Source organism: Anolis sagrei, chromosome 1, assembly GCF_037176765.1.
Source record: "Anolis sagrei isolate rAnoSag1 chromosome 1, rAnoSag1.mat, whole genome shotgun sequence".
Lineage (NCBI taxonomy): Eukaryota > Metazoa > Chordata > Lepidosauria > Squamata > Dactyloidae > Anolis > Anolis sagrei.
This window is the reverse complement of record NC_090021.1, coordinates 39,119,541-39,141,067: the sequence shown is the minus strand read 5'-3', so window position 1 is coordinate 39,141,067 and position 21,527 is coordinate 39,119,541. Positions and strand designations below refer to the sequence as shown.

General features: G+C 40.5%; 1 protein-coding gene across 1 annotated transcript in view; it reads right to left on the bottom strand.

Moving 5' to 3' along the window:
• DNAH14 (dynein axonemal heavy chain 14) overlaps window positions 1-21,527 on the bottom strand; it is a 204,829-nt gene that overhangs the window by 127,539 nt on the left and 55,763 nt on the right. Inside the window, 8 exon segments of the mRNA XM_067463629.1 lie at window positions 4,998-5,085; window positions 7,589-7,663; window positions 12,902-13,020; window positions 13,111-13,215; window positions 15,624-15,795; window positions 17,290-17,411; window positions 17,782-18,027; window positions 19,639-19,829. Of these exon segments, the coding sequence (XP_067319730.1) occupies window positions 4,998-5,085; window positions 7,589-7,663; window positions 12,902-13,020; window positions 13,111-13,215; window positions 15,624-15,795; window positions 17,290-17,411; window positions 17,782-18,027; window positions 19,639-19,829 (1,118 nt within the window).

Here is a 21,527-nt window from a genome sequence, read left to right as displayed (position 1 = left end):
GATCTGACTTCCCAAGGTACGGGCAGCTGGCGCGCAAGTTTTAATTGTGCAAAAGTTCTCCCAGCCACCGCCGAGACCTGGGGTTCAGGCTCAGCGATGAGTCCAGGATCACTCCCAAGCTGCGAACCTGCATCTTCAGGGGGAGTGTAACCCCGTCTAACACAGGCTGTAACCCTATGCTCTGTTCGGCCTTGCGACTGACCAGTAGGACCTCTGTCTTGTCTGGATTCAATTTCAATTTGTTAGCTCTCATCCAGTCCGACACAGCAGCCAAACACCGGTTCAAGGTCTGGACAGCCTCCTTGGTGACAGGTGGAAAGGAGTGACAGATTTGGACATCATCTGCATAGAGATAACATCTCATTCCGAAACTCTGAATGATCTCCCCCAGCGGCTTCATGTAGATGTTAAATAACATCGGGGACAAAATTGAACCCTGTGGGACTCCACACAACAACAGTTGTGGGGCCGAACAGGTGTCACCCAGTAACACCTTCTCGGTCCGTCCCTCAAGGAAGGATTGGAGCCATCGCAATGCAGTGCCCCCGAGCCCCATGTCCATGAGGCGCTCCAGAAGGATACTGTGATCGACGGTATTGAAGGCCGCTGAGAGGTCCAGCAGAACTAACAGGGACACACTCCCCCTGTCTAGCTCCCGGCGCAGATCATCTACCAAGGCGACCAAGGCTGCCTCAGTTCCATGTCCCGGCCTAAAGCCAGACTGCGCCGGATCTAGATAATCAGTGTCTACCAGAAACCCCTGGAGCTGTGTTGCCACCACACATTCCATGACTTTGCCCAAATAGAGGAGATTGGAAACTGGCCGACAGTTGTCGAATTGTGTGGGGTCCAGTGATGGTTTTTTCAACAGCGGTTTTATAATAGCTTGTTTTAAGCTCGCTGGAAACTCTCCTTCCTGTAAGGAGGTACTGACCATCACCTTTACCCACTCTGCCAAACCCCCTCTGGCTTCTTTTATCAGCCAGGATGGGCAGGGGTCTAGGATGCATGTGGTGGGTCGCACCTCTCCAAGGATCCTGTCCACATCCTCAAGCTGAACCAATTGAAAAGAATCCAACAAAACTGGACAAGCAGATGCTCTCGTTACATCCCCAGAGACTGACCCCTCCCCCCTCGTCCAGCCAGGTCTCCGTTATACAAGCCAGGTCGGCTCGTTCTTCTTGAATTAGATCTTGGATAATGGAAGTTTTTCCATTTACCGACCTGGCATTGAACAGCACCACCTTTAGCTTGGAGGGGCCACCGTCTTGGCACCTCAGTTGTATTTTGTCAGGAGAAAGTTTTGGAATCGCCAATCTATTTTTGTTGATTTCGGGCCGAATAGTAGCATTAATTTTTGGAATTGCCAATGTCCTGTTGAAAATTTTGAGCCGAATTTGATTTTGTCTTTGATGCTTACCATTTTTGGAGGTTGCCAATTTATTATTGTAAATTTGGAGCCAAGATGGGTGTTTTGTTCTCCCTTTCCCATATCTCCCACTACCTGTCACCACCTCTATGGTGGCCCTCCCACCCGCAGACCCCCCCCCCCCCGGGGAAGCTGCCTCCATCTCCAGCAGTTGTTATCTCAATAATAGATGCTTGCTTATAGTTATGGTTACCTGTCTCTGGATCCCAGTATTCCCGCCCCTTGACACTACCTACTCCTTCCAGTATAGCAAAAGCTGTAAAGTGCACTTGTACTGAAGTTGTTATAAAGTGCACTTGTGCTGGAGATTGAAAAAAATATCAATAGCAGCAGGGGTAGTGTAAACATTGACATATAAGTAAAGTGCTGATGTTTAACAATATGTATAATTGATTAACTCCAAAGTGACGGTGCGGGAAACTCAGAGCTCAGAATATAAAGTGCACAGTCATAACCACTTGACCTGATATTTTGGACCACTTAATAATGATATGGGTTCTGGCAGAGCGAACTAAAGTGCTGAGATAAAGTGATTTAGTGCTGAAATGGATCTATAGTGCAAAATTAGTGCAAAGTTATTGCCATAAGTGCAAAATTAGTGTAGGGTTATTGCCACTCAAACAGGACAGACCAATTCAGCCATAGAACCCGGCCCTTTGGGCCTATGGAGAAACAAGCCGGCACCCAGAGACCAGGCCCCTGGTTCTTCTTGATCGTCTCGAAGGCAGATGACAGAGCAGGAACAGATGGTAGCCTGCACAATGAGGACAACAGTTACAACTATTGCTAGTTAGCAGCACAATTTTGCAGATTGCACGTTATATGGAAAGATGTTATTGCACGTTTTATCTTGACCACAGAGGGCAGTATAAGATGGATGAGCATCCAGTTCTTTGGGTGCAGAGCTCTGGAGATTGTACTAAAAACACTGAGTCATGAGCGGACAAAGCTTCCGGTTTTCGTTTAGGCTCCAAGTGTCCGTATTGCGATGTTAAATCCTATTTTGAGCCCAACGACCACACTACGTTGTTAAATTGGTGTTATTGCACTGGTGTTACAATGGTGGCGTGGCCATACAACATGCCATCGGTGTTTATCCGGGTTGTTTCCTCGCGGCCTCGATGTTTCCTCACGGTCGGGGGGCAGGAGCGCGGGGGAATCCCAGCAGAGGAGGCGCAAAGCTCCAGGCCGAGGCCAAACCTCTGCTACAGTTAGTGCTTGGATGGGACGCCGCGGAGTGCCACCGCCACTGATGGAGGGAGGGCAGTTAGCGAGGGAAGCGGCGCCGCTGAAAAGTGCCGAAAAGTGCAGCCTGAAAGTAGCTGAATTTAGAGGCAGTTACCAGCAGTGTGGAGTGATGTTATTTGCACCTCCGGCCAAAGGGGGCAGTGTTGAAATAGATTACAGGTCTTAGTCACTATGAACCTCGATGGCAAACAACAAGACACAGGAGAACGCTGAGGCCTATGTTGGGCAGGCCCGGTTGTTGCCTAGGTCCACCGCGTCCACTGTTTAAGCCTCACTCCACCGGCCTTTCCAGGCCTTTCCTGCAGCTCGGCTCCTTCCACCCCCACCTCCGGTCCGGCAGGTGGGAGGGCTCTTCACCCGCTCCGCGCAGGCCTGATGGCAAGGCAAAGTCTCCGGGGGCAGGGCCTGGATCCCAGCCTGCGGGCCCACAATGCACAGCAATGCTGGCGCTCGATGGAATGGCGGCCCCGCTGCAGTTTGCCTTGGCAGCTGGAAGATGAATCCACGGCGGCTGCGAGCAGGTTCGGCGGCCCGGCACTCCCCCCCCACCTCCTGTCCGGCAGGTGGGGAATCTTTTTACCCGGTGGGGGCTGGTGGGCGGCTGATATGCCTGGGCGCCAGGCAAGCCTGGGCAGGGGCCTAAATTATTTGTGCCGCTGGCGACGCCGGATGTGAGTAGGATGGCGGCCCCGTTGCAATCTACCCTCAGTAGTCTGGAGGTGACTCTGCAGCGGGCTGAAGAGCAGCGGTATGGTGGTAAGGTGATAGGTAAGGTGATGGTGTGGCGATAGCAGCAGTGATATCAGAATCCACTGCAATTGGATTTTACGATTGAGGGAGCTGGCCGCGATGCAATGGCGGCGTTCTACCTCACTTTCTCTTCTCCGTTTTCCCTTCCTTGGGGCTGATCTGAACCGCCCGGGCCTCCTTCGGGACCCCTGACTATTCAGGGTTCCTGGCTGGGTCTGGGAGGGGGATTAGGGGGGAGAGTCACCTTAGATTTCCTCAGATTGAGGATCCCACAAGCGCAGCTCAGGATCTTGTTGCTTGCGCCATACCGGAACCAGTATAGTGCCCACCACCACCACCAATGAACCCACCACCTAAGACTTCTGACGCTACTCAGTGTGGATCATAAACCCATTAAGAATTTACCCTTGTATCTTGTTTTAATAAATTCCCTTTTTGACTACTTTCAAATCTACCTTTATCTTCCTTTCCAGACATCTAAATGCCAACCTCCATTTATCTGCAAATTCTTTATTATTTCCTCCTCTAATACCATTTGTTAGTTTGGCCATTTGCATATAGTCTAATAGTTTATCTCTCCAGTCTTTAATGAATAAGTCCCTCCCCCCTTTCCAGGATTTTGCTATTGTTAATCTTGCAGCTACAAAACTGTATTGGCAAATTTCTTCATCTCCTTCTCTGATTCTCTTTCTGAATAATCCTAAAAGACACATTATTTTTCATTCTACAAGACGGCTGTGGGGAAATGGGAAATACTATTTTTCATATTCTTACTTTTAAAGAAGCGAGAAAAGTGCTAACATTTCTATTAAAATATCCCTGCCCATTAGACAGGAGGTAGCAGCAAGCAATTTTGCACACTAGCAGAGCATAGCATCCTTAATATCTTGTGCCCTTGTGGCACCATTGAATTTCAGTGACCTCATTCACTTAGCAAGGGCAGGAATGAGACTAAAATATGGTCTAATGTAAAGAAAGACACAACACATTCTCTGTAGCCATATATATTCTATTAGTTCTTTGCAAATAGATCAAGTCCAAGATTTTCAGAAGGACAAGATGCTTTCTTTAGAATTCAGTTAAAGTGGCAGAGAATTATGCATACACACCAACCTTCCTATCCACTTCCCTTTTTGCTGAACTTTCTCATTACACCATGAATGGGAATTATGCAGGTCTTCAGATGTCAATGCAGCAGTCATAGACCCCTTCTACACTACCATATAATCCAGACTACCAAAGCAGAGAATCCACATTATCTCATTTGAACTGGATTATATGAGTCCATACTGTCAATTCAAAGCAGATAACCTGTATTTTATATGGCAGAGTAGATGGGCCCCAGTCAGCATGGGCAATCATGAGAGATGCTGGGACAACTCAAAGGCTACAGGATCCCACCCTTGCATGAGAGAAAAGTCAGTAAACATTGTGAAGTTCTCATTCAAACTGATTATCTCCATGTATTACTTCAAAACCCAAACACACATTTTATATTTGCAGTTATTTGTATATGTTCAGTTAAGTAGCATTATCATAATTGTTTAATGTACTTCAATTTGTTGCTTACCACTAGTAGTACCACCTGTCCTGGATGTGTGAAAAACCATTCTTTAAATTCCATTTGATCCCATTCTGCAATGCCAACTGCTATAAACCTTAAAATAAATTATATAAAATAAATTGTATAAGGAGAAGAAAATTATGCAAGGTGTTCATTACTAAAAGCAAAGAAGAGTCTTGTTACACTTTAAAGACTATAGTGGTTATTTGCAATAATACTTTGTCTTCAGATAGAGAAAGGACAGCTAAGATGTGAATATTCACATTAGGTAAAGAAGCCTAATGAAGGAAAAGATCGAGCCCCCCTCTTCGCTGCCATATAAAATTCAGCTTATCTGCTTTGAACTGGATTATCTGGCAATGTAGACTCATATAATCCAGTTCAAAGCATATTAATATGGATTACCTGCTTTGATAATCTGGATTATATGGAAAAGTAGAAGGGGCATAGAAGAAGATTCAGTGTCAGTGTCAGAAGAATCCACTTGCTGTGAAAGATTTACAAATGGAGCTGGCTGGGCTTGACTGATAGTTGATCAGTTCATGTACTGGAACGTGTCCAGAGGAGGCCAACTAAGACTCTTTCAATACTGTCATATAAAATCTAGATTATTCACTTTGAACTGTATATGGCAGTATAGACTCAAAGAATCCAGTTCAAATCAGATAATCTTGATAATCTGCTTTGGTAATCTGGATTATATGACAATGTAGAAGCGGCCTCAAATGATCAAAGGTCTAGAGACCATGCCTTTTGAGCTGGATATGTTTAACCTTCAGAAGAGAAGGTTGAGAGGAGACATGATAGCCATGTTGAAATAAGGATGTGATAAGGAAGAGGGAGCAGGCTTGCTTTTTTGCTACCCTGGACACAGGTAATCCAGGTTATCAAAGCAGAAAATCCACATTATCTGATTAGAACTGGATTATCTTAGTCTAAACAGCTGTGTAGAAAGGGCTTAGGACTTGAAGTTTGAATGGGTTCAAACTACAGGAAGGGAGATTCCACCTGAACATTAGGAAGAACTTCCTGACCACAAGAGCTGTTCAACAGTGGAACTCACTGCCTCTTTCTTTGGGGGCTTTGAATGGCTGGATGACCATCTATTTTCATTGTTCTTTTCCTGCATGTCCGGGGAACTGGATGTCATATGGGGTCTTTTTCAACTCTGTGATTCTATGACTGAAATCAAGTACATTTCTATTCACTAGTATTTCTCTGAAATCAGTAATGAGCCCTGTTGGAGTCTCATTTGATTCATTGTGGTATAAAATTTCTATTCTTCCTTTGTCTCTGGAAATTGCTTCTTCCAGAACAGGAATAGCTTTTATTTCTGAATATCGTTTGTCAAAATATTTCTGAAGATGGTTTTCCTTTTGGCATCTTACCACTGTATTTTTACTTGCCTCAAATCACTGTTACAGAGATCATTCCTCCAATTTATGCTCACTGGATAAAATAAATAACTTTCTTAAAACTGTTCCTGGAGTCTGATTGATTGTGTTATTAATGTTATTATTTTTTTCAATATGTGACAAGCACTTGCAGTCATTGGTGTGGTTTTGGAGAACAGCTCATCTTCTTACTTGCCTTTTCTTTTTTTTCAGAAGGCAAACAGGACTCCTCTCTGTTACCAGTGACAGTTTCTCCACTTAATCACTAGCTATTGATACCATGTGTGTCTGTTTTAATCCTAACCTAACTAGTGAAGAAAATAGTGTAAATACAGAAAGGGAAGACAGTAAGGTAATTCTGACTGGTTGACAAAAAAGAAAATTAAAACTGATAACAGAAAAAGAGAGGAGTCAACAGAACTATGGATCCCTGCCCCAACTCACTGATGAGAGAGACTTACCTATTAATAGAGGATTGTTCCTGTCAGGTTTTACAATGTATTGTAATGTAATATAGCTGAGTCATGCACTGCTAATAGGCTTCTATTGGATATGCTGAGTCACGCATTAACTATACAGAACTTCATTTGGGGAATGTGTTCTGGCCTAGTCCAGAACACAAATCTGGGGAGCGGCGTGAATGATGTAATCCTGGGTCTGAGTTAAGTTAATGAGTTGGGAACCAATCAGAGATTGCTATGTGTAATTGTATAGAATTGTATATATGGAAGTCATGTAGAGTGTATACTCTCTCCTTGTGCTGTGATGCTGTTTGTCGAAGGCTCTATGTAATTAATTAAAAGAACCTGTCTGCTAAGACAAGATATAACTGTGTGTTGTGGTAAGTTTGTAATGTCATCTAGACCGGGGAAAGACAATGGTAAAACTGACAATGACCGGGCATGTGCTCAAGTGTCTGTAAAAGAGTTCCAGAGTGACTGCAGTTTGTGGGAGCAGTTGACTGAAAATAATGTGCAGGAAGAAGCTACTGGAAAGTGCTGAAGTTGTGCAACTGATCTGCTGCTGAATTGTGAAATTAATCTCAACAGTTCCTTAAGCCATCATCATAATAACACTTCTACAATTAAGTAATGCAGTATTACAAAAATCTTATTTTAAAACTGTTATGGATAATACGAAAGGAAAGATTAGTGGGGGTTTTTTTGCTATAATATATTTAAATATATATATATACACACTTACTTTTGCACCATATCATACATAGTACTCTCAACATTTCCTAGCCACTGTTCAGCAGGACCTCTAATACGAATACTCCTGAAACAACATTTGAAAATATATTTTATTTATTTTGGAAGCATTAATACAGCCCCAACATTCAGTTTAAACTCACTGCATATCCATATTACCTTGGTTTTCTGGACCTTAGCTCAGTGGACTAGTAGAATTGATTCACTGAGATTTCTACTGGTATTTTTGGCAGTCAATAAATAAGAACCATCAATTTTCTTTTTACAGTGCCAAAAATATCTACTAATTTATAAACTGGTTATATTCAGTAAACAGATAATTATCTATATACTCAAAACAATGAAATAAAGCTCTCTCTCTCTCTCTATATATATATATAATGCTAGTAATATAAATATAAATAATGCATAGAATTCTAAACATGTCTGATAAACATGGACATGTAACAGTTGTATTACTTCAGCTCGATCTACACTGACATATAATCCAGATTCAAAGCAGATAATCCAGATTATCTGCTTTTAACTGGATTATATGAGTCTACACTGTCATATAATATGGAGCCCCCAGTGGCACAGTGGATTAAAATACTGAGCGGCTGAACTTGCGGGTTCAAATCTGGGGAGCGGCGTGAACTCCCCCTGTTAGCCCCAGCTTCTGCCAACCTAGCAGTTCGAAAACATGCAAATGTGAGTAGATCAATAGGTACCGTTCCAGCGGGAAGGTAATGCCACTCCATGCAGTCATTCTGGCCTCATGACCTTGGAGGTATCTACAGACAACGCCAGCTCTTTGGCTTAGAAATGGAGATGAGCACCAACCCTCAGAGTCGGACACGAGCGGTCTTTATCTTTACCTTGGCAAGTAGTTGCCACTAGGCATTTGGTATTTCTATGTGAAACAGGAGTTGATAACAGCAAGGAATAATATGGGAAGGAATAATACACTGCCATATGATTCAGAATATCAAAACATTATCTGATTTGAACTGGATTATATGAGTCTACACTGCCATATAATCCAGTTTGAAGTAGTTAAACTGGATTTTATCTGGCAGTATAGATGGGGTCTCAGAAGAAGCATCTGGAAGAAGCTGGTGTACGCAGTGAGATGGTGATTTCAGTAACCAGAATTCAAGGAAAATGGGAAAAAAATGAAGAAAGAATACTTAAAGTTAAATAAATTCCAGTGGAAATGTTACATTAAGTTACATTTGTCTGTACTTGACTTAATTTTCCTTTACATACTATATTTCAATATTAATGTCAAGTCATTATAGAGTTTATAGTATGGTATAGTTTGGGATAATTCGGTCTATTTTTAATAGTAAATCTCAAGCATCCAGAAACTACATTATTTGGCATCTGCCCATCGCTATGGGTGCTGGTTAACTGTCGGTCTACTCTAGTCTATATCTATAAATTTCCTACTGGCGTCCAACGGGGAAGCAAAACTCTAAAACCCCTCCACAAAACTCCACCAAAATTGCCATGCCCCAAGGACAACCCACTAGGTACAAACTAATCCAGTCAGAAATCAAAACAACACAACCACACACAGAAAAAATGGCAAAACAACTGAGCATGCGCACTGGCGCAAAGTCCCCAGCGCGCGCGCACACATGGCCGAACGGCCAACGCACTTCCCTCCCTCCCTCACCCCGCCCAGCGCGAACACGTCACCGCACTTCCCCACGGCACACACACACACACAAAGAACGCAACTTCCCCCGCCCCCTTCCCTCCACCCCCTCCTTCATCTTACTCCTCCCACGCTGCCTCCAAGCCTCGCCGCGCCACATCCCCACTGGAAAGACATGCCCCCTCCCTTCGCCCCACCCCTTTCCTTCCAGGAGTCAATCAGGGAGGGAAGGGGTGGGGCGAAGGGAGGGGGCGTGTCTTTCCGGAGGGGGTGGGAGGAGGGAAGGAGTGACTCAGGGAGGGAAGGGGTGGGGAGAAGGGAGGGGGCGACTTTGAAGACACAATGATGGATCCGGACCAAAGCATTCAATACGCCCAAATATCCACACAGATGGAGTTTGAGGGAAATAGACCTTGACATTTAGGAGTTGTAGTCACTGGGATTCAGAGTTCACCAAGACTCAAAGAGCATCCTGAACCCCACCAACGACAGAATTGGGGCAAACATGCCACACTGAACCCCCATGACCAACAGAAGATACTCAAGTTTACACACAAGCATAAAGAAGGGGGAGGAAGGAGGGATGCCAGAGAGAGAGAGGGGGGGGGGGGGGAAGGAAGGAGTGTGAGAGAGAGAAAGAGGGAAAGAGGGCGAGTGAAGGAAGGAAGAGAGGCCAGGCAGAGACTTCAAAACTCTTACTAAAGGCCACAGCAACGCGTGGCAGGGCACAGCTAGTAATAAAGAAAGCTCTGTGGAAATTGTTGAAAGTACATTTATGAAATGTTGCAGGAGTCTAGCGATAGGTAAGGCAGTGGGGAAGAAAGGGAAAGTCAACTGTACTATGTATCATCACATTAACAAAAATATTAGTTTATTTTTCGATTTCTGGTGTTGTTTCTCGAATTTCCATTTTCTCACGTGTCTTTATTTCTATAGTTTTTGGAGAAGGGATGTTGCCATATTTGGATAGATGGGCAGGAGAATAAAAACTGATGTCGAAGGGGCAAGGGGTCCTAACAGTTTCAGCATAAAGGAATGTGGAGTTCTGCCATCGAATGGCATGTGGGAAGAACCCAGCAGTTGTGGATTGCTCCCACTGCCATCTTGACAATAATACATTATTTATCCCTGCCCCAACACTGGAAATAATAATACTTGTTAAAATGTAGTCCATAGGAAGAAAAGATCAACTCCTTTCCTAAAGCTAGTGTTGAAGCAGTTATTATGCATTCACATACTGGTATATATTGTAACTGTACAGAGCTGCCCTTGTAATTTTTTGGAAAGCTGAGTCTTTTGTCTCTAATCCCTTACCATTATGCTCACACCTAAAATGTCATCTCTTCAGTTCTAACAATTTGACACAGCAGTACCATGCAATAGGTATCCTGGTTGCTGACATTGGAAAGATGGCAGTTGTATCAACACAGATAACCACAGAAAGAACACAAATTACAGATAAGCAATTTGTTCTTCTTCATCATAGTATCAATGACAATAGGAATAGGCTTTGAGCCCACGAGCCTGTCTGAGCTTTAAGATCTGCAGAACAGACACTTCTCTCTATCTCACTGTCTTTATGGCATGGTGTGTGGGGATACTGGCAAAGGCCTTCTCCATAGTTTCTCCTATTATTTGGAATTTTCTCCCTAGGGAAGTTAGAATGCTTTTTCCTTTTCTTTCAGTAGTAGATCAAGGCATCTTCTTGTTGTACTCTCTGCCTTTTTGTAAGCCATCTTGAGTCCCAGCCTGACATATAGCACTATATAAAGGACGGGATGAATGGATGGATGGTCTTTCTGCATTACCATATGTCTGACAATTACCATACTTATCAGTCTTGGCAGATAGGAGCATGTGCCACTAGAATTAAATTGAAGATAGAGCCAAGTGACATATCATTTCTGGCTCTGGTGCTCTAACTAATCACACCTTTCATAAATGCTGATGATGTAGCTATAGAGCAGGGGTCCTCAAACTACAGCCCGAGGGCCGGATACGGCCCTCCAAAGTCATTTACCTGGCCCTCGCTCAGGGTCAACCAAAGTCTGAAATTACTTGAAAGCACACAACAACAACAACAACAACAACAATCCTATCTCATCAGCCAAAAACAGACCCACACATCCCATTGAAATACTAATAAGTTTATATTTGTTAAAACTGTTCTTCATTTTAATTATTGTATTGTTTTAAAGTATTTTTGCACTACAAATAAGATATGTGCAATGTGTATAGGAATTCATTCATGCTTTTTTCAAATTATAATCCGGCCCTCCAACAGTTTGAGGGACTGTGACTTGGCCCTCTGTTTTAAAAGTTTGAGGACTCCTGCTATAAAGTATGAGACTATTTAATAGCAGAAGCTTTGCAAGTTGCCAAAATAATATGATAGCTTTAAATATTCACTTTGCAGATACTCGTAGTGATAACTTTGGATCTTTTTTGGGTCTGGAATAATGTTTGTTCTTTGAGACAGATGAAAGAAGACAGCCTAGTTATTATTTTAAAAAAAACAGCAATCCTCATGTTGAAATAATTGTAGTGCAAGAGATGGATACAGGATATGTGCAATGACTACCTGAATGGCCTAGATAATGATTGCGGAGGGTATGGTTTTAATAGCAAATGTAATGTTTTTAAATGTTTTAATGTGTATTAATTGTTTTAATTTTAATTTTAATGTTTATTTTAATTGTATGTTGTTTTAAGACACTGGATACTTGCCTATGTGTAAAGCTGCCTTGAGTCCCCTTTGGGGTTGACAAGGGCGGAGTATAAATATGGTAAATAAATAAATAAATAATTCTAGGCATGACCAAGATCCTCAGGAAAATCAACAATGCTACATTTTCACTCAAATGTATACATATGTGTAAGAATGTAGCAACCTTATCCCTGTGTCAGATAATATAAATGCAATTTACACAGAATGCACAACTATTATAAATGCCACTTTAATAAAGTGGTTGTCTAGGGAGGCTATAGCCAATTATTGAATTGGTGCTTTAATCAAATGCAAAAATACCATCAATTCAGATAAGCTACATTAGAGATTTTTCTAAGAGTTTAATGTTGCCGACCTCTCTATGTTTTTAAACATTTGGTAGAGAAAGCATTGACAGGATAACTCTATTTTCTTAATACAAAGAAAGAGTTAAAATGATCCCTTCTAATTCTGGATTAACAGTGGATAGTGGTCTGGAAAATGACAACATGCTAGTATAAAAGGAAATTGTCAGTATAAAATACAATTCATTATAATTTACAAACAGGGTAAGGGTGGAAGTTCTGTTAAGAAAATTACTGAACTATAAGGATTCCTGCTATCGCTCTTAGGCCACAAAGCCTAGCTATATAAGAAGCATCTTGTTCTAGGCACCCACCACCACCACTCAACTTCTTACACTTAAAACAAAGGCCAGCAATGCCTCCAGAATTAATATTTTTAAGGGAATTTGTTTTCCACTTGCTCTGCCCTTTTAAAATATTTATTTATTTACATTCTTCAGTAGTAGATTTTAGAGATAATCTATCTACTCACAAACTTCCAAAAATACCAATAAAATATAGTTTTGTAAATTGCCTAAAAATCACTAAAATCCTATTTTCTTAACAAATTATTACAAGCATTTTAGAAATGTAAAAAAATGCATACTGTACTTTGGCAATAGAAGCATTTCTCCTTCAGCAGATCTAATCATTAGAATCACTGGGGGTCTCTGTTCTTGTGGGCGTATATATATTTTTCTTATATTTGCAAAACATTTCACAAGATGAGGCTGTAGCACAGATGTGAAGCAAAACAGAATTATAAACATTAAGCCGATAGCTGTGCGTAAAATTTAAAAGGAAAAAAGTGACATTATTACCTGCACAGCATCAGGATTTTTACTTTCAGCTAATATATCAAGAAGTTCTGCATTGCTGAGAAAATAAAATCTTGGAAAAATCATACGTTTAACTTCAAGGTGGTCCTGTCCCCAAATTAAAAATAAGATAACATTTAATTAAAATTATTAAATGAAATAAAACATTTTACACATTTTCTACATTTCACCCTATATGAACTTGTTTCAATAACCTCATTTCCTTCAACTTGTTTCCATTTTTGTCATTATTTGTGTTAGAGTTAATTCAAATAAACAGTGGTGCTTATATTAAATCATCTTATAAAGATTTAGACTATCAACCTCACACTGCTCAAGTCTGGAGTCCTCAATAAGGAACAGCAAGTAACTATTAGGCTAGACTGAGGGAATCCACCCCCCACCCGCCGCTCCTGAATGTCTGTTAATGTATCGATTCGTTCTCTCTCTGTCTTTCTCCTCCCATTTTCTAACTGAAACTTCATGGTCTCACTTCTGCTTTTCCCATTTTTGCATGCAGATCTCTCTCTACTCTGGGTGTTTGAAAAAATGTAGTGTTTGGAAGTTTTTCCTCTTTTGAACCTTAGAAGAAATGCAGTTAGAGAGAAACTTAAACCCAATTCTTTTCTATCAAGAAATGTAGTTCTTATATTTAAAAAATAAACCTTTTTGAAACTTTAAAGATCGAACTCTGCATCTTTGCCTGATAAGCTCAAGAAAGGAAGCAGATTACAGGAGCTGTTTTCATAGACTTCGACTCCCAGAAATCCTAATAGCTGGTAAACTGGCTGGGATTTCTGGGAGTTGTAGGCCAAAAACATCTGGGGACCCCAGGCTGAGAACCACTGATATGCTGACGATTGTGCCGTCACCGCTCAAGCAAGGAGCTTTGAAATGGTTGAACAGAAGCTCCCTGAAGCTTTAGGTGCTCTTACTGCTTATTACAGGATAAACCAGCGGATTCCTAATCCACCTAAAATGCAGACATGTGCTTTGCACCTTAAGAACAGACAAGCATCCCGAGCTCTGAGGATTACCTGGAAAGGAATCCCATTGGAGGATTGCAGCACAACAAAATACCTAGGACTTACCCTGGACCATGCTCTGACTTACAAGAAGCATTTCTTGATTATCAAGCAAAAAGTGGGTGCTAGAAATAATATATGAAAGCTGACAGGCACAATCTGGGGATCACAACCAGATACAGTGAAGACATCTGCCCTTGCACTTTGTGACTCTGCTGCTGAATATGCATGCTTAGTGTGGAACACATTTCACCATCTTAAACCAGTGGATGTTGCTCTTAATTAGACTTGCTGCATTATCACAGAATGTCTACGCCCCACATAACTGGAGAAATTATACTGGATTGCACCATCTGACATCTGCCAGGAAGTAGTTACTATGAAGGGACCAAGGCAGTGACATCTCCAACCCATTCCCTATTCGGATATCAGCCAGCACGCTAATGCCTTAAATCAAGAAATAGCTTCCTAAGAACTACAAAGATACTTTCAGGAACACCTCACCAAGCAAGAGTCCAAAAGTCGCAGGCTAAAACCCAGAACCTCAATCCATGGCTGATGCCAAAAGAGACTCCCTCCTGGGCACACAGAAGACTGTGTGACTTGGAAGGCACTGAACAGACTGCACTCTGGCATGAGATGCAGAGCCAACCTTAAGAAATAGGGCTAAAAAGTGGAGTCCACAACATGCGAGTGTGGAGAAGAGCAAACCACAGACCACCTACTACAATGCAGTCTGAGCAAAAAAAGATGACTAGCAAAACCAGTGAGCAAAATCATTGTGTCTCTTCCCTTCTCTGTTGTGTGATGTGAATCTTCAAATGGGAGACCTCATGGATATCTATATGTAAAAAAGGATATGTAAAAAAGGAAATATGAACTGTCTCAATAGACATATGCATCAAAAGACAAAAGGTAAGAAGCAATGAGTCTGGTTTGAGCCAAGATTGTGAGATCACTTGTTGCAAAGCAAGCAGAAGAAGGAGCATTACTAGTGCTGTTCTTCGTGAGTCTACAACTTGGAAAACTGGAGCAGCAACTGAGCCTGATGCTACTCTTTGCGGCTGCCTGATCCACTCACTACTTATCTTTGTTCACTGTCAATCTAATGTTGAGGTAATCTAAATTTGGTAATATGCCTTGATATTGAAAGCTTGATTTTCTGACATCTACCACAGTTAATTTCTTCTGGATAAAAACCAGAGACTATTTAGACTCCTCCCAAGTTAAAAAAAAGTGCTCTGATTGATTTGTAGAATAAAAATTTGGACATCTTAAAGAGCATATATAAAATGGATACCTTCCAATTGGATTTGACTTTAAATTATTGAGACTTTTCCCAATAAATTAAAATAAACCTGCAATTCAGTTTCATCTCAGCTACTTTATGTGCATGCTCTAGATCTGTGAACAAAATTTAAAAGAACAGAATAACATATATGCATTCAAAAGAAAATCCCCATTGCAAGCAATGAATCTTTTATAATTTACCTCAAGTGCCTTCTGAATTTTTTCCAGGCATGCATTGTTGCTCTGCATCATTTCAAGAACTCCCGGAGCTGTAGTGGCCCTGAGCGCATTTGGACGTTCTTCTGTACGTTTCATGATTTCCTTCCATTTATTATCAACTTGGGAGAAAAGACCTGCTTCTCCTGGAAGCTGTCTGTTTGAATTGTAATTATTTTTGGAAACAATTTATCAAGAGATATCTGATTCTTAAGTTATAAAAGATTTGTCTTTAAAGCCCTACTTCTATGTGCTAATATTGCTAATGCAAAGCTTTGCTGTTATGTGCAATCAATGTGTTAACCTATCATAAGCCTATGAATGACAGACTGGCAAGCAAACTTATAATTAATAGCCCTGTTCAGGTTCTGAAAATTTGGATTGCAGCATCCTTATTTTTTCAAGAAAAAGATAAAAGACAAACTGTATACTTTTGGGAGACTGTTATTTATTTATACCCTTTATTTATGCTCCACCTTTTCCCCCGTGGGGACTCAAGGCAGCTAATATCCACTCTGTGGTCCTTATTTAAAACAAAGCAAGTATAAAAATTCTTTAAAAACCCCAATTCAATAGTACTATGTGAGATTGGTTAAAATAAAATTAAAATATAAGAAATATATTGGTTTGGGGCAATAGTACATTTCTTGTCACCAGTGTCCCAATTTCTCTTGAGAGGAGCACAAGCAGGGCTTTTCTAAACTTGCAAAAAAACCCACAAACAACCCAAACTTATCCCAAATGGCTGCCCTCATGATGCAAATCAGCTTCCAGTGAGTATTGCATTTTTTTGTTCTTTAGACTTAGTTTGCCCTGCTTTAGAATAGCTTTATTGTCATTGTATACTGTACAAAAAATTAAATGCTTTCACTAGCAGACAACACAAAAACAACATACCCATCCCTCAAACTCCAGCCACCACTGCACAGCCTCCAATGCCATATCAGTGTGAAACCATGGAGTAGAACATAGTTACAGCTCTATGATAAAAAAAACTCTCTCTCAATGTGTTATCCTTGTCTTTGTCATCTTGTACTGCCTGCCAAATAGTAATAATTCAAAAAAAGAATATGCTGGGTGAGATAGAATACAGCAAAAGTGCTATTTTTTCAAGGAGGTATGATTAACTCCCTTTGATTCTTTTTTCTACTCTTGATAGAAAGGGGGGGGGGGCACACAGCATTTAAGCTAGAAATAATAAAATGAAACTGTATCTTTTAAAAACACTTCAGGTCTTTGGAGCCACTAGTGAGCAAAGACACAGAAAATATCTTTTATATGCTAATTGTCAGTTGTATTATGCAATCTGAATGTATATTGGCCAAATTGTCAATCCAGCTTCCTTCATCCTCCCTATCTTTCTCCCCAACTGGAACATTCCATGTAGTTTAAAAATGCTTGAAATGCTTGAAAAAATTCAGACCACAAAGCACTAGCTGTATAAAAGTTGTCTCCAGGCATGACAACAGATTCAAATAGGTGTAAATAATTCAATTCATCCATAAACTCATGGAGTTGAGAAGTACACTTTAAAAAACCGTATTTTAGAAAAATAAATACATATATCCTGAAAAAGACATTTAGAATATGCAGACATTTAGAACAAGCAGCTAACTGATATTTCATTTTAGCTTGCTGCACTTTAGTGTACCTTTTGATTTCTGGAGCATGAAAAATAGGCTCAAGGTAAATCCAATTCCTCTGACACGTCAGCCATTCTTCCAAAGTACAAGAAAAGAGGTTTAACTTACGACCCCAAATATCTACAAGAGTCTATTGCAGAAAACAGAATAACAACAAAATAAGGATGTGATAGCCAATAATACAGATTAGCTTAGTGAATAATTCTAATTTATGTACGTTCACACTGATTTTCAAATTGACCCAGTGCATAAGATGTCAAATGGTAGACTGAGATTCATAACTGAGTCATCCCAGCAATGTTGTGACTGCTGGGAATGAAGAAGATAAAAAACAGAAGATGATTGGGAGTGGGGAGCTACACGGACATGTTAGAGGCAGAAATCACAGATAAGAAAAAATATATAAAGTAAGTTTCTTAAAATTGGTCTACTCTGGGAGTAACAATGTGTTATGCTTAAGAACCAGACTAACTATCTCCAAATGTCTCCAGGATTTTTACCTTAATTGGTCCAACAAAACAAGAACCTTTAATTGTTGAAATTGTCACTTGAGAATCTTCCAACAGAGCAATTAAGTCTTCAGCAGATGAAATAATTAATGTAGATGATGTTTCAGTATGATATGGCGATAAATGAAAATCAGTTTTGTGCCATAGGTCCATTATCTTTTTCAGCATCATTTCAAGAGTTGTTTCATTCGTAGCTGTTATAGAGACTTCATTTATTTCATTTTTATACTGAAACATCTAGAAGTCAAAAAATCAGAAATATTAATAACATGATAGGTTGCATCCTGACCAAGAAAAAGCCCTAATAAAAGTCAGGCCATTCTGTGTTTTGAGTACATTAATTTGCATGATTGTTTCTGCCACTGCGTTCAGTCATACCTCAAAACATATCAAGATCTGTTTTGACTGCCATATGGCGTTGGTGGGTTTTCTTTCCCTTCTCAGAGACCAGGCATGTAGCCGGGGGGGGGGGGCCTTGGGGGGCTTCAGCCCCCCCCCCCCCGAAATTCTGATGGTGGTTTGCGAAAAGGCCTTACTGGTGCATTATTTAAACTGTTATGTTTATTCATATCATGATCTGATCACCATAATCAATATATCCCATATGCATGGGGGTATTGGGGTAATAATACAAAAGGTTTGCTAGGCTAGACCGTCTTTCACTCAGACTCAGCCCCCCCCCCCCGAAACTCAGCCCCCCCCCCGAAACTCCCCTGAAAATTTTTTTAGCCCCCCCCCCCCCCCGAAACGAAATCCTGGCTACGGGCCTGTCAGAGACTTATTGACAACAGGCAGGCAAAGGCTCACCCCCATCTATTTTGTTATCAGTGGGAACAATAATGATAGAAAGTGAAACAAGGGAGCCAGATGGGAAACTTATCTTTGGCTGTTATGGTGGCTCCTGGTAATATCAAAAGAACCTCCTCCTACCCTAGTTGCAAAAAGTTGCAGTTGTATATACAAAAGGACCAGAACAGAATGCATTAAACTGAAATTTTAAACAGTCCCACAGTCTGTACAATGATGCATCAGGCCAAAACCGAGCACTTTTATCCAGTGTGCACAAGCTCACATTAGGTAGAGAAAATTTGTTTTAAGGAGTAACTGATACATAAATTTGGCCAATGTATTTGCTAGGTGTAAAGTGAACTGAATAACTAAATCTTATTAACAACTGTCCTCTGCAAATGCTCAACAAATTTTAACCAAAGAATGTGCACATCATTAACCCACAAAGGGAATCCTAGCATATGGATCTGGCCACCTTGATGCAGAACAGTGCCTAATTCCCACAGCCAGAGAGGTTTGACCAAGTGGAGGCATATTTTAATTGTAGCAGCAATTATTACAAGCATCAATGGGATGACACCAATGCTGCTGCTACTGACACACTAGCAATTATTTCACACACAACTGTTTAACACATTCTAATATATTCAGCAAAAATGTCTAAAGTTGGAAAACTTTTACTTGCCCCAAAGCCAAAAAAAAAAAAAAAAGGAAAGAAAGAAAGGAAGGAAGGAAGGAAGGAAGGAAGGAAGGAAGGAAGGAAAAGGAAAGGATAGGAAAGAAAACAAAAAAGAAAGAAAGAAAGATTTCATCTTGTTTCTGAGGGTGATTGAAAGGAGATTTATATCAAGGGAGCTGCAGCTTTTCAAGTCATATGTCTCATTTGAGACATTGACTGATTTGTATCACAAAGCATTAAAACTATAGAGTAAAAACTACAAAAAGTGTTGTTTTGAAGGCACCTAATCCTAAGGTAATTTTTAAACACATCCCAATTCATGCATGTGGATTTGACAGTACAAAAAATAATATTTTAAATTATAGTACAGATATAATTACATTAAGTTCAAAAATCTTTTCCAAGGTAATCCTTTTATCACCAGAAAATGACTGTCCAACAATGTTCTGTATCATTTCCCAGTGTCTTGGCTGTAGACAAGGATTTCGTAAAGATATAATGATAGGCAAGAATTCCTTAAAATCCATCAATGATGTCTTCAGAGCTGGTAAAATTGTATTTTCTGGCAAACCTTTAAAGTATGAAAGTGTAATGGACACATTAAAAATACTTCTTATTCCAAGTATATCTTATATAACAGATACTCTTTCTAATATGAGCTACTATTTCATATAGCCATGAATAAGGTGCATTTATTTATTTATTTATTTATAGTATTTATATACCACTTTTCTCACCCCAGGGGGACACAAAGCGTTTTACATAGAAATAATGGCAAAATTTAATGCCTTACATACATAAATCAAAACTCAAATGAACAACATATAACTAGGCAGGGCTATTTATTTGAGTGGAGAGAAAGGGGCGGGGCTACTCTAATGGTCAGGGAGTTAGCTCGTGAGTGTGCGTTGCTGCCCTGCGTGAGCGCAGGAGTGTACCAAATGTGTGGTTCACAGGCTAACCACGCGGGGAAACTAGGAATAAAATCAATAGGACAATTCACCATAAGATAAGATAAAGGACATTTAAAATATGAAATATAAAATTTAAACATCTAACAAAAGCAATTCAAATCATATAATCCAACTCGTAGACTGGGTCATTCCAAATGTTGATTACATATATTCCATATTTGTTTATTCTACTGCATTACTTTTCTAGTCAAATGCTTGGTTCCATAACCATGTCTTTGTTCTTTTTCTAAAGGCCAGGAGAGAGGGCACAGAGAGAGTTCCAGAGCCAAGGAGCCACCACTGGAAAAGGCCCTGTCTCTCGTCCCCATTAACCGCCCTTGCGAAGCAGGTGGAACTGAGAGCAGGGCCTCCTCAGAAGATCTTAGCCTCCTTGATGGTTCATAGAGGGAGAAACGTTCAGAGATGTAAGCTGGACATGGGTGATTTCTCTCATACACATTTTCAAAATCTTTTTTAAAGTTTAAAGCATAGGCTGAGATTTGGTAGAGGAAATGTAGCTAGATGACAAGGGCATGATTTCTTCTCCCAATCTGATTCCTCCAAATCCACTTTAGAAACCAGGCAACCTTATGATCTAAAGGAGTTCTGAGGCACTTGCAAGGATGGGGCTAAAAGACAATGCATTTGGACTCCATTCATCAATAAGCTGTGGATGAACAAGCAGTGGCAGGTCCAATGAGATGTCCTTGTTGTACTGTAGTTCCATCTTCATCACTGTTACTGCACCTTGTTGATGGGAATCTTCCCACTGGCCGAAACCAAGGTCACAACAACATCTGTTACAGAACTTCAATATACTGATAATGGAATCTGTGCTCATTCCGAAGGCAACCTACAATCCACTCTAAACATCTTTGCAGAGGCATACAAAAACCTTGGCCTCTCACTGAACATTGAGAAAACCAGTGCTCTTTCAAGAGACACCAGCCAATCCTTCTGCAATGCCAGAAATACAGCTTAATGGTGTAAAGTTAGAAAATGTCGACCATTTCTGCTACCTTGGCAGTCACTTCTCCACAGAAATTAACATCAACACTGAAATACACCATCTGAGCTCTGTGAGTGCAGCATTATAAATACTACACAACATACCAGTTATAGTTTGCATTTTGCAGGAATGAAATGACAACGGATAGATATAGGGCAAGGTAAAAGGACTTGCCTCCTTTGTACATAGCACTGATTTGTTTGTTACTCATGTTAAAATACCCTTGCTATTTAAAAGTGGGCCTTCCCTTTAAAAACCTTCATTTCTGAACTACTATAATTATATATTATCAAGATTTTAATCTTTA